This window comes from Mobula hypostoma, chromosome 13 (genome assembly GCF_963921235.1).
Source record: "Mobula hypostoma chromosome 13, sMobHyp1.1, whole genome shotgun sequence".
NCBI classification, from domain to species: domain Eukaryota; kingdom Metazoa; phylum Chordata; class Chondrichthyes; order Myliobatiformes; family Myliobatidae; genus Mobula; species Mobula hypostoma.
In genome coordinates this window covers 7,326,536-7,342,383 of record NC_086109.1, presented here as the reverse complement: position 1 = coordinate 7,342,383, position 15,848 = coordinate 7,326,536, and the positions used below count along the sequence as shown (strand labels likewise).

The window sequence follows — 15,848 nt, the reverse complement described above, 5'->3', positions numbered from 1 at the left end:
CAGACACGTGGATTATAAAGGTTTAGGAGACAGTTGGACAGGTACGTGGATTATAAAGGTTTAGTAGACAATTGGACAGCTACGTGGATTATAAAGGTTTTGGAGACAGTTGGACAGCTTCGTGGATTATACTGGTTTAGGAGACAGTTGGACAGGTGCGTGGATTATACAGGTTTAGGAGACAGTTGGACATGTACGTGGATTATAAAGGTTTAGGAGACAGTTAGACAGGCACGTGGATTATACAGGTTTAGGAGACAGTTAGACAGGCACGTGGATTATACAGGTTTAGGAGACAGTTGGACATGTACGTGGATTATACAGGTTTAGTTGACAGTTGGACAGCTACGTGGATTATACTGGTTTAGGAGACAGTGGGACAGACACGTGGATTATAAAGGTTTAGGAGACAGTTGGACAGGTACGTGGACTGTATAGGTTTTGGAGACAGTTGGACAGCTTCGTGGATTTTACTGGTTTAGGAGACAGTTGGACAGGTACGTGGATTATGCAGGTTTAGGAGACAGTTGGACAGGTACGTGGATTATACAGGTTTAGGAGACAGTTGGATAGCTACGTGGATTTCAACGGTTTAGGAGACAGTTGGACAGCTTCATGGATTATAACGGTTTAGGAGACAGTTGGACAGCTTCGTGGATTATAAAGGTTTAGGAGACAGTTGGACAGGTACGTGGATTATACAGGTTTAGGAGACAGTTGGACAGGCACGTGGATTATACAGGTTTAGGAGACAGTTGGACATGTACGTGGATTATACAGGTTTAGGAGACAGTTGGACAGGTACGTGGATTATACAGGTTTAGGAGACAGTTGGACATGTACCTGGATTATAAAGGTTTAGGAGACAGTTAGACAGGCACGTGGATTATACAGGTTTAGGAGACCGTTAGACAGGCACGTGGATTATACAGGTTTAGGAGACAGTTGAACATGTACGTGGATTATACAGGTTTAGGAGACAGTTGGACAGCTACGTGGATTATACTGGTTTAGGAGACAGTTGGACAGACACGTGGATTATAAAGGTTTAGGAGACAGTTGGACAGGTACGTGGACTGTATAGGTTTTGGAGACAGTTGGACAGCTTCGTGGATTATATTGGTTTAGGAGACAGTTGGACAGGTACGTGGATTATGCAGGTTTAGGAGACAGTTGGACAGGTACGTGGATTATACAGATTTAGGAGATAGTTGGATAGCTACGTGGTTTTCAACGGTTTAGGAGACAGTTGGACAGCTTCATGGATTATAATGGTTTAGGGGACAGTTGGACAGCTTCATGGATTATAAAGGTTTAGGAGACAGTTGGACAGGTACGTGGATTATACAGGTTTAGGAGACAGTTGGACAGGTACGTGGATTATAAAGGTTTAGCAGACAGTTGGACAGGTACGTGGATTATAAAGGTTTAGGAGACAGTTGGACAGGTACGTGGATTATAAAGGTTTAGGAGACAGTTGGACAGGTACGTGGATTATAAAGGTTTAGGGGACAGTTGGACAGGTACGTGGATTATACAGGTTTTGGAGACAGTTGGACAAGTACGTGGATTATAACGGTTTAGGAGACAGTTGGACAGCTTCGTGGATTATAAAGTTTTCGGAGACAGTTGGACAGGTACGTGGATTATACTGGTTTAGGAGACAGTTGGACAGGTACGTGGATTATAAAGATTTAGGAGACAGTTGGACAGGTACGTGGATTATACAGGTTTAGGAGACAGTTGGACAGGCACGTGGATTATACAGGTTTAGGAGACAGTTGGACATGTACGTGGATTATACAGGTTTAGGAGACAGTTGGACAGGTACGTGGATTATACAGGTTTAGGAGACAGTTGGACATGTACCTGGATTATAAAGGTTTAGGAGACAGTTAGACAGGCACGTGGATTATACAGGTTTAGGAGACCGTTAGACAGGCACGTGGATTATACAGGTTTAGGAGACAGTTGAACATGTACGTGGATTATACAGGTTTAGGAGACAGTTGGACAGCTACGTGGATTATACTGGTTTAGGAGACAGTTGGACAGACACGTGGATTATAAAGGTTTAGGAGACAGTTGGACAGGTACGTGGACTGTATAGGTTTTGGAGACAGTTGGACAGCTTCGTGGATTATATTGGTTTAGGAGACAGTTGGACAGGTACGTGGATTATGCAGGTTTAGGAGACAGTTGGACAGGTACGTGGATTATACAGGTTTAGGAGATAGTTGGATAGCTACGTGGTTTTCAACGGTTTAGGAGACAGTTGGACAGCTTCATGGATTATAATGGTTTAGGGGACAGTTGGACAGCTTCATGGATTATAAAGGTTTAGGAGACAGTTGGACAGGTACGTGGATTATACAGGTTTAGGAGACAGTTGGACAGGTACGTGGATTATAAAGGTTTAGCAGACAGTTGGACAGGTACGTGGATTATAAAGGTTTAGGAGACAGTTGGACAGGTACGTGGATTATAAAGGTTTAGGAGACAGTTGGACAGGTACGTGGATTATAAAGGTTTAGGGGACAGTTGGACAGGTACGTGGATTATACAGGTTTTGGAGACAGTTGGACAAGTACGTGGATTATAACGGTTTAGGAGACAGTTGGACAGCTTCGTGGATTATAAAGTTTTCGGAGACAGTTGGACAGGTACGTGGATTATACTGGTTTAGGAGACAGTTGGACAGGTACGTGGATTATAAAGATTTAGGAGACAGTTGGACAGGTACGTGGATTATACAGGTTTAGGAGACAGTTGGACAGGCACGTGGATTATACAGGTTTAGGAGACAGTTGGACATGTACGTGGATTATACAGGTTTAGGAGACAGTTGGACAGGTACGTGGATTATACAGGTTTAGGAGACAGTTGGACATGTACCTGGATTATAAAGGTTTAGGAGACAGTTAGACAGGCACGTGGATTATACAGGTTTAGGAGACCGTTAGACAGGCACGTGGATTATACAGGTTTAGGAGACAGTTGAACATGTACGTGGATTATACAGGTTTAGGAGACAGTTGGACAGCTACGTGGATTATACTGGTTTAGGAGACAGTTGGACAGACACGTGGATTATAAAGGTTTAGGAGACAGTTGGACAGGTACGTGGACTGTATAGGTTTTGGAGACAGTTGGACAGCTTCGTGGATTATATTGGTTTAGGAGACAGTTGGACAGGTACGTGGATTATGCAGGTTTAGGAGACAGTTGGACAGGTACGTGGATTATACAGGTTTAGGAGATAGTTGGATAGCTACGTGGTTTTCAACGGTTTAGGAGACAGTTGGACAGCTTCATGGATTATAATGGTTTAGGGGACAGTTGGACAGCTTCATGGATTATAAAGGTTTAGGAGACAGTTGGACAGGTACGTGGATTATACAGGTTTAGGAGACAGTTGGACAGGTACGTGGATTATAAAGGTTTAGCAGACAGTTGGACAGGTACGTGGATTATAAAGGTTTAGGAGACAGTTGGACAGGTACGTGGATTATAAAGCTTTAGGAGACAGTTGGACAGGTACGTGGATTATAAAGGTTTAGGGGACAGTTGGACAGGTACGTGGATTATACAGGTTTTGGAGACAGTTGGACAAGTACGTGGATTATAACGGTTTAGGAGACAGTTGGACAGCTTCGTGGATTATAAAGTTTTCGGAGACAGTTGGACAGGTACGTGGATTATACTGGTTTAGGAGACAGTTGGACAGGTACGTGGATTATAAAGATTTAGGAGACAGTTGGACAGCTACGTGGATTATAAAGGTTTAGGAGACAGTTGGACAGCTACGTGGATTATACTGGTTTAGGAGATAGTTGGACAGGTACGTGGATTATACAGGTTTAGGAGACAGTTGGACAGGTACGTGGATTTTAACGGTTTAGGAGACAGTTGGACAGGTACGTGGATTATAAAGGGTTAGGAGATAGTTGGACAGGTACGTGGATTCTAAAGCTCCAGGAGCCAGTTGGACAGGTACGTGGATTATACAGGTTTAGGAGACAGTTGGACAGGTACGTGGATTATAAAGGTTTAGGAGACAGTTGGACAGGTACGTGCATTATAAAGGTTTAGGGGACCGTTGGACATGTACGTGGATTATACAGGTTTAGGAGACAGTTGGACAGCTACGTGGATTCTAAAGCTCCAGGAGACAGTTGGACAGGTATGTGGATTATAGAGGTTTAGGTGACAGTTGGACAGGTACGTGGATTATAAAGGTTTAGGAGACAGTTGGACAGGTACGTGGATTATAAAGGTTTAGGAGACAGTTGGACAGGTACGTGGATTATAAAGGTTTAGGAGACAGTTGGACAGGTACGTGGATTATAAAGGTTTAGGGGGCAGTTGGACATGTACGTGGATTATACAGGTTTAGGAGACAGTTGGACAGGTACGTGGATTATAAAGATCCAGGAGACAGTTGGACAGGTACGTGGATTATAAAGTTTTCGGAGACAGTTGGACAGGTACGTGGATTATACAGGTTTAGGAGACAGTTGGACAGGTACGTGGATTATAACGGTTTAGGACCAAACGCTGCCGAATGGGACTGGCTCGGATGGGGCATCCTTGTCAGCATGAACCAGATGGGCTGAAGGGCCTGTCGCCATGCTGTACAGCTCTATGGCATCCCGAGGAAACCCACGTGGTCACAGGAAGAACATGCAAACTTCATGCAGATGGTACCCACGTTTGGAGTCTATAAGGCAGCAGTAAGATTGAAGTCCTGCTTAGTTGCACAGACCAGGTACCCTGTGGTCAAATTCACACGGAAGTCCATGAAGGTCTCAGTTCTGAATTGCAGATTAAGTACAAGCAGGTAGAAGGTTCTAGAAAGAAATTGCAGCAGTGATTTCCAAATTGTTCCATGCTAACTGAAAGGTGCTGCTCAGATCTGGCCAGCAGTTTGATCTGTGAGCAGATCCTCTCCTTGTCTCACCGACAGCAGGAACAAGTCCTAAAGTCATTTCCCCTGATCGCTTACGAAACGCAATCAGACCCAAACATTCCCATCGCGGGAGCATCAGGATCAGGCAGGTAACTGCTCAGGAGGAGCAAGGTTCATGCATTTCAAAGCCTTTCTCACCCCATGGTAAACTAAGGTTTGTTTTTCATTTGTTTCTTCACCAATGGGATAGTGGTGGGGAGACTGGCTGCAGATAAAGTGGATCAAGTCTGAGGGAACAATTTCAGCCGTTCCCCAGTTCTCATCTATTCAGGGGACTTGCACAGAGTTGTAGGAGTATTTTGTGTGTGTGTGTGTGTGTGTGTGTGTGTGTGTGTGTGTGTGTGTGTGTGTGTGTGTTTGTGTGTGTGTATGTGTGCTTGTGTGTCTGTGTGTGCTCACAATGATCCTACTTGGGTATACTAAGTATTTCTTTGCACTCCGATTCTAAGAGAAAGATAATTTTTCTGCAGGGGTTGTGTCTCGGAACATTTCACACAATTACACTCAGAATCTGAAGGGAAAATGATCAGAAGTAACAGTCCCATAAAAAGATGGCCGCCGTTTAGAAGCGGCGGGGAGACGAGTTTGCAGGGACGTGGTCGTCAAATCACGATTGCCTGGAGGAGTCTGAAGCACATCATGAAGTCTATCGGGATTGGGGGTGAGAGCGCATTGCCGTCCAGACGCAGATACCGCAGCCGTGGGATAGCCTCCAGGTTGTGAGCTTGCAGAGCCACATTACTGACGGGACTTGGGCAGATCTCGGTTCCATTGATCTCTGCAGGAGGAAGATGAAGCAACTTCATAAACAGAGAGCCAAGTCTTCACATTCCCTAAACAGAATCTGAAAATGACTCACCTTCAGGGACAAAATGCTGGAGGAACTCAGCAGGTCAGGCAGCATCTATATAGACCGGAGGTGCACTGAGAGCGGTAAGCGTAAAGGAGTTGGGGGCTTGCTGTTCTGGTTAACAACAGATGGTGCAATCCTTGTCATATTACGATCAAGGAACGTGTTTGTAGCCTGGACATTGAACTTTTTGCTGTTGGACTCCGGCCATATTCCACCTAGAGGCAACACTGGGCGACACGGGAGGTTGTTCCTGCCTGTTTCCATCGAACTTTGCAGCTCCTCCCGTGGAGGGTCAGACACACTGAGCCAGTAGGCTGGTCCTGGACTTATTTCCATCTGGCATAGTCTACATATTGTTGTTTGATTGTTTGTGGTTTTGTATTGCTATATTTATGCTCTATTCTTGGTTGGTGCAGCTGTAACGAAACCCAATTTCCCTCAGGATCAGTAAAGTATATCATCTATCTATCTATCTGTAGAAGAATTTTCAGTCAATGTTTTGGGCTGTGACCCTTCTTCAGAACCATCATGATGAAGAGTCTTGGGCAGAAATGTCAACTAATTAGATGCTGCCTGACTTGCTGAGTTCCTCCAGTATTTTGTGTTTGTTATTTTGTATTTCCAGTTTCTGTGGAATCTCCTGTGTTTACCACTTTCAAGGACTCTACAACTCATTTTCTGAGTGTTATTTATTCACTTCTCATTTATTATTGACATGATTTGTCCTCTTTTGCACAATTTATCTTTTTCAGTCCTTATTATGTATTTTGTCATCAAGTTCATTATATTTTCCTGTAAATGCCTGCAAGAAAAAGCAGTATACAGTGGTATATAATGTATAAGACCATTAGACCAGAAGACATGGGAGCTAAATTAGGCCATTTGGCCCATCAACTCTGCTCCTCCATTTCATCATGGCTGATCCACTTTTCCTCTCAGCCCCAATCTTCTACCTTCTCCCGTCATACCCCGACTAATCAAGAATCAATCAACCTCTGCTTTAAATATACTCAATGCCTTGGCCTCCTCAGCCAATTGCGGTAATGAATTCCACAGATTCACCACCCACTGGCTAAATAAATTCCTCCTTATCTTCATTCTAAAAGGACATCCCTCTGTTCTGAGGCTGTGTGCCCTGGTCTTTGACTCCACCACCAGAGGAAACATCCTCTCCACATCCGCTCTATCAAGGCCTTTTGATAAGTTTCAATGAGGCATGGACTTTGATAATGAATTTATGTTGAACTATTGAACTTTGAACCCTCCTGCCTCAGCAGCTCTCTCAGACTCTGGCTTTCATTTCCATTGGAATGATCCGGTCCCATTGCAACTACTTCAATAGCTTGGCCAACAACCTCCGAGACTCCTCACTGATGCTGCCCCCAAACTCACAGAGAGCAGGATTTGTTAGTTTGCTAAGGCTCGTCTCTCTTGGAGATCCATCTCCTGGCAGATAAAGCCGGTGACTGGATGGCTCTCAAGAGCGGGTGGAAAAGTGCCAGCCTAGTCCGTTAACATGACACCAAGCTCCACAGATGTCCCAGGTCTCCGGTCAGGAGTTATTGAGCCTGGACAAGTGTCTCCTGGGCGACATTGTCTGCCAGGAGAGTGGTAAATAGGGCTGCTTTATTTAATCCATTTTAAATTCATAATAAAACTATTTACAATATGAAAATGTACATGGGAGGGCTAGTATGTTTGCAGATGATACCAAGTTTAGTGGAGTTGTCGATAATGTAGAAGACCGGTAAAGAATACAGCGTGATATAGATCGGTTGCAGATATGGGCAGAGAAATGGCAGATGGAGTTTAACCCAGATAAATGTGAGGTAACACACACAAAAGTTGCTGGTGAACACAGCAGGCCACGCAGCATCTATAGGAAGAGGTACAGTCGACGTTTTGGGCCGGGACCCTTCGTCAAGACTAACTGAAAGAAGAGATAGTAGAAGATTTGAAAGTGGGAGGGGGAAGGGGAGATCCGAAATGATAGGAGAAGACAGGAGGGGAGGGGTGGATCTAAGAGCTGGAAAGTTGATTGGCAAAAGGGATACCAGGCTGGAGAAGGGAGAGGATCATGGGACGGGAAGCCGGGGGAGAAAGAGAAGGGGGGGAGCCCGGAGGGTGGAGAGCAGGCAAGGAGTTATAGTGAGAGAGACAGAGGGAGAAAAAAGAGAAAGAAAAACAGGGGGGGAAATAAAAAACATATAAAAATATATTAAATAAATAAATAAGGGATGGAGTGTGAAGGGGAGGAGGGGCATTAATGGAAGTTAGAGAAGTCAATATTCATGCCATCAGGTTGGAAGTTACCTAGACGGAATATAAGGTGTTGTTCCTCCAACCTGAGTGTGGCTTCACCTTCACAGTAGAGGAGGACGTGGATAGGCATAACAGAATGGGAATGGGACATGGAATTAAAACGTGTGAAAACTGGGAGATCTTGCTTTCTCTGGCGGACAGAGCGTAGGTGTTCAGCGAAACGGTCTCCCTTCACACCCCATCCCTTATTTATTAATTTAATATATTTTTATATGTTTTTTATTTCCCCCCCTTTTTTTCTCTCTCTGTCCCTCTCACTATAACTCCTTGCCTGCTCTCCACCCTCCGGGCTCCCCGCCCCCTTTTCTTTCTCCCCAGGCTTCCCGTCCCATGATCCTCTCCCTTCTCCAGCCTCGTATCCCTTTTGCTGATCAACTTTCCAGCTCTTGGCTCCATCCCTCCCCCTCCTGTCTTCTCCTATCATTTCCGATCTCCCCCTCCCCCTCCACTTTCAAATCTCTTACTATCTCTTCCTTCAGTTAGTCCTGACGAAGGGTTTCGGCCCGAAACGTCAACTGTACCGCTTCCTATAGATGCTGCCTGGCCTGCTGCGTTCACCAGCATTTTTTGTGTGTGTTGCTTGAATTTCCAGCATCTGCAGATTTCCTCATGTCTGCGTTTTTAAATGTGAGGTGTTGCTCCTTGGTAGGGGAAATACATGGAGACAGTACACTCTTAAGGGCAAGACCCATATCACTGTTGCTGAGCAGAGAGATCCTGGGGCTGAAGTCATTGTTCCACGAAAGGTGATCAAGAATTTTTATGGAAAGCTTGCTTTAGTTAGTCGGGGCATTGAGTTCAAAAGTCAAGAGGTTATGTTGCAACTTTATAAAACTCTGGTTAGGCCACATCTGGAGTGTTGCTTACAGTTCTGGTCACCTCACTATAGGAAGGATATTGAGGCTTTGGAGAGGGTGCAGAAGAGGTTCAGCAGGGTGCTGCTGGTTTAGAGGACACGAGCTATCACAAGAGGCTGGACAAACTTGGGTTGTTTTCTCTGGAGCCGTGGAGGCCGAGGGGAGATCCAATAGAGGTTTGTAACATTATGAGAGGCACAGATAGAGTGGACAGAGAGTATCTGTTTCCCAGGGTAGAATTGTCTAATAGCAGAGGGTGTGCATTAAAGGTGAGAGGGGGTAGGTGTGAGGGGTAAGTTTTTTACTCAGAGAGTGGTGGATGCCTGGAATGTGGTATGATGGTAGAGGCAAATATATTAGAGTCTTTTAAGAAACATTTAGATTGGCACACAGATGTCAGGAAGATGGAGGGATATGAACATGGTGTAATTAGGAGGGATTAGTTTTGGAGGGTTTTTGATTTACATTTTAGTTGGTGGGTGAAAGGGCCTGTTCCTGTACTGTTCTACATTCTCTGTTCTAGGAATAATTGTGCAGTGCATTTTGATTCTTACATTCATAGTCTATGTATTAAGTAGTTTTCACCGCATTTCTTAAAATTCTTAATGACTGTTGCTACTCGTGTGGTCTCCTGGGGTGATACACTACTACAGTAATTGAGGGGCTTTCTGACCCAACCCAGCCCCTCCCTGTCCAGTAGCGGGGGACCCTACCCTGTGGTCTTTCCCCACTGAGCCCCTGCAGTGTCTGCACCGAGCCTCAGTTCATCCCTCAGCACGTACTCCTGCAGCCTGGAATGCGCCGGTTGGCGGCATTCCTCCACGGATATCTCCCTCTGCTGGCAGACCAAAGGACGTCTTCCACCGAGCTGATATCCGCTGGCCGCACTTGATGTCTGTCTGTGCGCTAACTTCATCTCTTTATAGACATGCAATCAACCTACGTGTAAAAGCTATCTCATGCACTTATATTTATAGTGTTTGTATTGTTATTCTTTATCTTCTGTGTAGAGGAAACAACACTAAACAATCTTAAACTTGGAGTATTGCATGCATTTCTGGTTGCCTGCTTACAGGAAAGATGTCAATAAGACTGAAAGAGCACAGAGCACATTTACAAGGATGTTGCTGGGACTTGAAGACCTGGGTTACAGGGAAAGGTTGAATTGGCTCGGACTTTGTTTCCTGGAGCGAAGGAGAACAAAGGAAGGATTCACAGAGGTGTACAAAATTATGATGGGTATAGCTGTCACTCAATGTTGATATCAACTCAAAGAATTGAGTGGTACTCATTTTTCTATGTAATCTTGCTCTGACCGTAAGGGGACCACTCCACCCCTTGCCCTCTTCTCATCGCCAGCATCAGGGAGGAGGTACAAGAGCCACATTACCTGAGCAGGAGTGGTTTGCAGAGGATGTTCCGGAACTCAGCACTGTTTGAGGAGTGGAGTGAGGATTTGGGAATTCAAGAATTCTCAGCTATTTTGAACTAGAAGTGCAGATACAAGTAGCTACCCGAAGGGCAAGACCCAGATATCAGCAATCAGAGGCAGACTCTCTTCCCAGTACTACCGTCAGGGAGGAGATACAGAAGCCTGAAGCCCACGGTCAGTGATTCAGGAACAGCTTCTTCCCCGTCGCCATCAGATTTCTGAACAGTCCATGAACCCATGAACTTCATTTTTTGCTCTAATTATTTATTTTGTTTACTTTTTTATTGTAACATCATAATTTTTCATGTATTGCTCAGTACTACTGCTGCAAGGCAACAAGAGTCGTGACATACAGCAAGTCAGGGAAAATAAACCTAATTCTGATTCTGGTACCTCCATTTTTGTGTGTTTGATCATGAATCATTGACCTGAGAGTAAAGCCCAAGTGAGCCGGCACGATTAATTAAGTAATTGGAATCGGCAAAAACGTTGGTGGAGTTGTGGGCAGTGTAGGAGAGTGTCGTGGGTTACAACAGGACATAGAAAGGATACAGAGCGGGGCTGAGAAGTGGCAGATGGAGTCCATCACAGAAAAGTGCCCAGTGGTTCACTTTGGAAAGTTGAATTTGAAGGTAGAGGACAGGGATAATAGCAGTGTGGAGGAGCAGAGGGATGTTTGTGTCCACATCCACAGATCTCTCAAAGTTGCCACGCAAGTTGCTGGGGTTGTTCAGGAGGTGACTGGTCTGTTGGCCTCCATTAAACAGGTGTTTGAGTTCAAGGACCTCACGCGAGGTAAAGTTGCAGTTCTATATTAAAAAAAACCCTGGTTAAACCACACTTGGAATATTATGTTCATTTCTGGTTGCCTCATTATAGAAAGGATGTGGAAGCTTTAGAGAGGGCACAGAGATTTGCCAGGACACTGCCTGGATTTGAAAGTGTGTCTTATGAGGGTAAGATGAACAAGCTGGGGCTTTTCTCTTTTGGAAGGAGGATGAAAGGTGACTTGATAGCAGTGTACAAGATCAGAGGCACTGATGAGTGGGCAGCCAGAGATTTCTTCCCAAGGCAAATTGCTCACACAAAGGGCCATAATTTGAAGGCGATTAGAGGAAAATACACAGGGGTGTCAGACATAAGTTTTTTACACAACAGTTGGTGAGTGTGTGGAATGGCCTGCCAGGGATGGTAGTTGAGACAGATACATTAAAAGCATTTAAGAAACTCTTCGATAGGCAGATGGATGATAGAAAAATTGAGAGCTATGTAGGATTGGGATTGATTTCGAGTAAGTTATAAAGGTCAGGTCATTGTCAGAGTATTTTTGATCATTCCAGATCGGGTAAACTTGTTCACCCACAGATCAACATCAACTATAATGGAATAAAATCCATGTGGGTTGAACGTGTATGAAATGGCAACGGTGAAGAGAGACTGAATGACTAGAAGTTCCAACCATTAACCACAGCCCACACTGCACCAGAATATGTGGAATCTTGATCTCCACAGTCACCTGCGGACCCACCAATAGACAAACCCTTGGGAGAACATCACACTCAACTCAAGTGATTGTACGACTATGAAATGTAAAACATTCTGACATAACTATGGACTTACTTTTTATGTAGTTGTAGCTGAGGTAGAGATGCTCCAACTTTGGGTTAAAGACTGGTATGGAATTGAGTTTGTTGTTGCAGAGGTGGAGGCCAAGGAGAGATGACAAATTAAAGGTGCCGTTGGGAATTCCAGTATCTGTCAACTGGTTGAAATTCAACCTCAAAAACGTTAACTGGTGCAAATTCTTGAAATAATTATCAGGGATTTGACTGATCTGATTCCTATCCAGAAATAGCTGGAAGATGTGTGGAGGTATGGTTGGGGGCATCTTCCTCAGGGAGTTATGAGCCAGGTTGAGCTGCATGAGGCTCCTGAGACCTTTGAAGGTGTTCTTATTGAAGACTCTGTCCGGCAACTTATTGTGGTGAAGGTCCAAGAGGGTCAGGTTGGCCAGTTTTCTGAAACTGCCCGAAGGGATCTTGGAGATCTGATTCCTGGCAAGCCGAAGTTGCTCCAGGCTAGGAGGGAGGTTTGCAGGAACTTCATCCAACCTGTTTCTATCCATGTACAAGAAGAGGACCTTGTTCAGGATGTTAAAGAGACCCTTGTCCAGTTTTCGATTGGAAATCCTATTATTGTCCAGGTTAATCCACTTGAGACCTGTTGCATTCCGGAAGGGGGCCTCTGGCAGGGAGTCAATGAAGTTGTTTTGGAGGTAGAGGTATTCGATCCGGGGTGGAATGAAGGGCACTACCCTTAGGTTCCGACTGTCGCAGTAGAGAGCGTTGGGATGGTCAGGCGGACACAAGCACTCCCTTGGGCAGTCTGGGAAGATGGACATTGGGCCTGGAGGGAGGGGCGGCGGCAGCGTTGTAAGATGGTTCGGTTCCTCGGGTTCAGAGAAGAGAGGCTTCGTTGGCTTTGGGGGCTTGGGAGGTTTGGGAGGTTTGGGAGGTTTGGGAGGTTTAGGAGGCTTAATCCGACGAGGCTTTGGTTTGGGTGTTTGCTGTTGACTGTCCACCACCATGGTCAGAAGAAGGCCGATGGAAATTATGTATCCCAGGTACGTCATCGTCCAGAAGAAATTATCACTGTGAAAGGAAGAAAATTACACCGTAAGCTGTTGTCAGATTTTGCTTTGAGACCAACTCAGAAGGATAAAATAAATCTGATCTAGGCACTCTAACTGAGGGTTTTAACCCAAAATAGTGACGATTGCTTTCCCATTACAGATGCTGCTCGAGCTGCTGAGTTCCTCAAGCAGGCTGAGGATTGGCTCGTACTGCCACACCAGCCGTTCCTGGTGTCCCCCAAGGTGCTGCTTAATTCTGATCTAGGTTTTGGAGTTCGCTACAGGTACAACAGAAACCAGGCCTTTCAGCCCAACTGGCCCATACTGACCATCAAACACCCATTTTTATACTAATCCTAGCCTGATCCATTTTATCTAAGTAACACATATGTACACTGGAGGAACTCAGCAGGGCAGGCAGCATCAATGGGAGGGGGAATAAACAGACAATATTTTGGGCCAAGACCCTTCGTCAGGACTTGAAAGGAAGTGGGAAGAAGCCGGAATAAGAAGGTGGGCATTCAAAAGACAACAAACTGTCCAAAGACAAAAAGGAGCACAAGCTAAAATGTGATAGGTGGGAGCAGGTGGGCGGGGTAAGGGGGTGAAGTAAGGAGCTGGGAGGTGATAGGTGGGAAAGGTGAAGGGCTAAAGAAGAAGGAATCTGATAGGAGAGAGTGGAGCATGGGAGAAAAGGTTGGAGCAGGAACACTAGGTGGAGGTGAGAGGTAGGTGAGGAGACGAGAAGGGGTAAAAGTGGGGAATGGAAGACGGGAGGAAGGAGGGAGGAGAAAAATTACGGAAGTTAGGGAAATCGACGTTCATTCCATCAGGTTGGAAGCTACCCAGACGGAATTTGAGGTGTTGCTTTTCCAGCCTGAGTGTGGTCCCATTATGGCAGTAGAGGAGCCACGGACTGAAATGGTGGAATGGGAATGGGAACTGCAATCAAAATGTTTGGCCACCGGGAATCTTACCTGATTCTTATTTTACCTCAAGATTGTTTATTGTCATTCTTTAGTACACAAATGTAAAAGAGAACGAAATGATTCTTTGTTACGCGGGATCTGATGCAGCATTAAAAAGTGCAATAAAACAGAAAAAAACACAACAAATATAAATATGGAACAGTCTTGTAAAGCATAATGTAAAGTAATCATAAAGTGGCAGAGCATGGCGGAAGGATGAAGGGTGTTGAGCAGAGCAGTGGCTGATGTGGACGTTGTGGTGGTGGGGAGGATTAAAGGGTGGAGGTGTCGAACAGCCTTACGTCTTGGGGAAAATTAGCTGCTTTTGAGTCTGGTGTGGATGCTGCATAGCCTTCTTCCTGATGGGAGAGGGACAAACAGTCCACGAGGAAGGTAGGTGAGATGCTTCATGATATGCTAGCACTTTCCGACACCTTTCAGAGAAAATACTTGCTCTTCTGGGCTTTGAGTGTTGGATCAAGTGATGTGAATGTGTGAATGGCTGTATGTCCAGTGCAGAGCTCCTTCAGAATGTCCAGTGCAGAGCTCCTTCAGTCTGTCCAGTGCAGAGCTCCTTCAGTATGTCCAGTACAGAGCTCCTTCAGTGTCCAGTGTGGAGCTCCTTTAGTCTGTCCAGTGTAGAGCTCCTTCAGTATGTCCAGTGTAAAGCTCCTTCAGTGTCCAGTGCAGAGCTCCTTCAGAATGTCCAGTGCAGAGCTCCTTCAGTCTGTCCAGTGCAGAGCTCCTTCAGTATGTCCAGTGCAGAGCTCCTTCAGTGTCCAGTGCAGAGCTCCTTCAGTGTCCAGTGTGGAGCTCCCTCAGTCTGTCCAGTGTAGAGCTCCTTCAGTCTGTCCAGTGCAGAGCTCCTTCAGTGTCCAGCGCAGAGCTCCTTCAGTGTCCAGTGTGGAGCTCCTTCAGTCTGTCCAGTGCAGAGCTCCTTCAGTATGTCCAGTGTAGGGTTCCTTTGTGCAGCCTCGACCTAATGCCAGTCCTAGCTGGTGAAGCAACAAGGTGGCTGGATGCACCGTCTCCAATCTATGGCACCTCTAGACAGGATTCTTCTCAAGCTGAGAAACCACTCTGTGATCTCATCACTCGTTCTCAAGCTGAGAAACTGCTCTGTGATCTCATCACTCGTTCTCAAGCTGAGAAACTGCTCTGTGATCTCATCACTCGTTCTCAAGCTGAGAAACCGCTCTGTGATCTCTTCACTCATAGTGCGATGGACACGGTCTGGAATCCATCTCTGCATACAGTACCTGGTCTCGTTGGTGCCAGAGGCAGAAGGCAGATACCATTGACACCAAGATCTCTGTGGTGGCTACGCCCAATATTGTGCATAGACTGTGCACACTGGAGATGTCCCATGTAAGGAGCCTGAGGCATCCAATCAGTGTTCTGGAAACATCTTCTTCCCCTCTGCCATCAGGGGAACAGCCATGAACTTATGAACATGACATCACTTTTCCACCTTTTCACTGTCTGTCTGTCTATCTATCCACTGATTGATTAATTATAACATAGTAATTTTATGTCTTGCACTGTATTGCTGTCACAAAATAATAAATTTCACAACATATGTCAATAATCCTCCAGGAGGACCATAATCTTGTTGTAGGGTTTAGACAACGACCCAGAGTGCTCTGCTGGCTGGTGCCAAGGCTTTACGTTAGGGCTCTTGGTAGGGCCACTCATGCCAAACAGGTCAAAGGGTAGAGGCCAGACTAAGTGTGGTCCATCGGTCCTCCAGGTTTGAGGATTCAGCTCAGGGCTAACAACCCTGACCGGTAAAACAAAACTGTTACAGAAAGAGCA

General features: G+C 45.5%; 1 protein-coding gene across 1 annotated transcript in view; it reads right to left on the bottom strand.

Moving 5' to 3' along the window:
* Window positions 1-204: 204 nt before the first annotated feature.
* prelp (proline/arginine-rich end leucine-rich repeat protein) overlaps window positions 205-15,848 on the bottom strand; it is a 37,249-nt gene continuing 21,605 nt past the window's right edge. Inside the window, exons 2-3 of the mRNA XM_063066421.1 lie at window positions 12,054-13,084; window positions 205-5,747 (exon numbers count right to left, since the gene is read on the bottom strand). Coding sequence (XP_062922491.1) covers window positions 5,572-5,747; window positions 12,054-13,065 — 1,188 coding nt within the window. The 5' untranslated portion in view covers window positions 13,066-13,084 and the 3' untranslated portion in view covers window positions 205-5,571. The remainder of the gene's footprint in view (window positions 5,748-12,053; window positions 13,085-15,848) is intronic.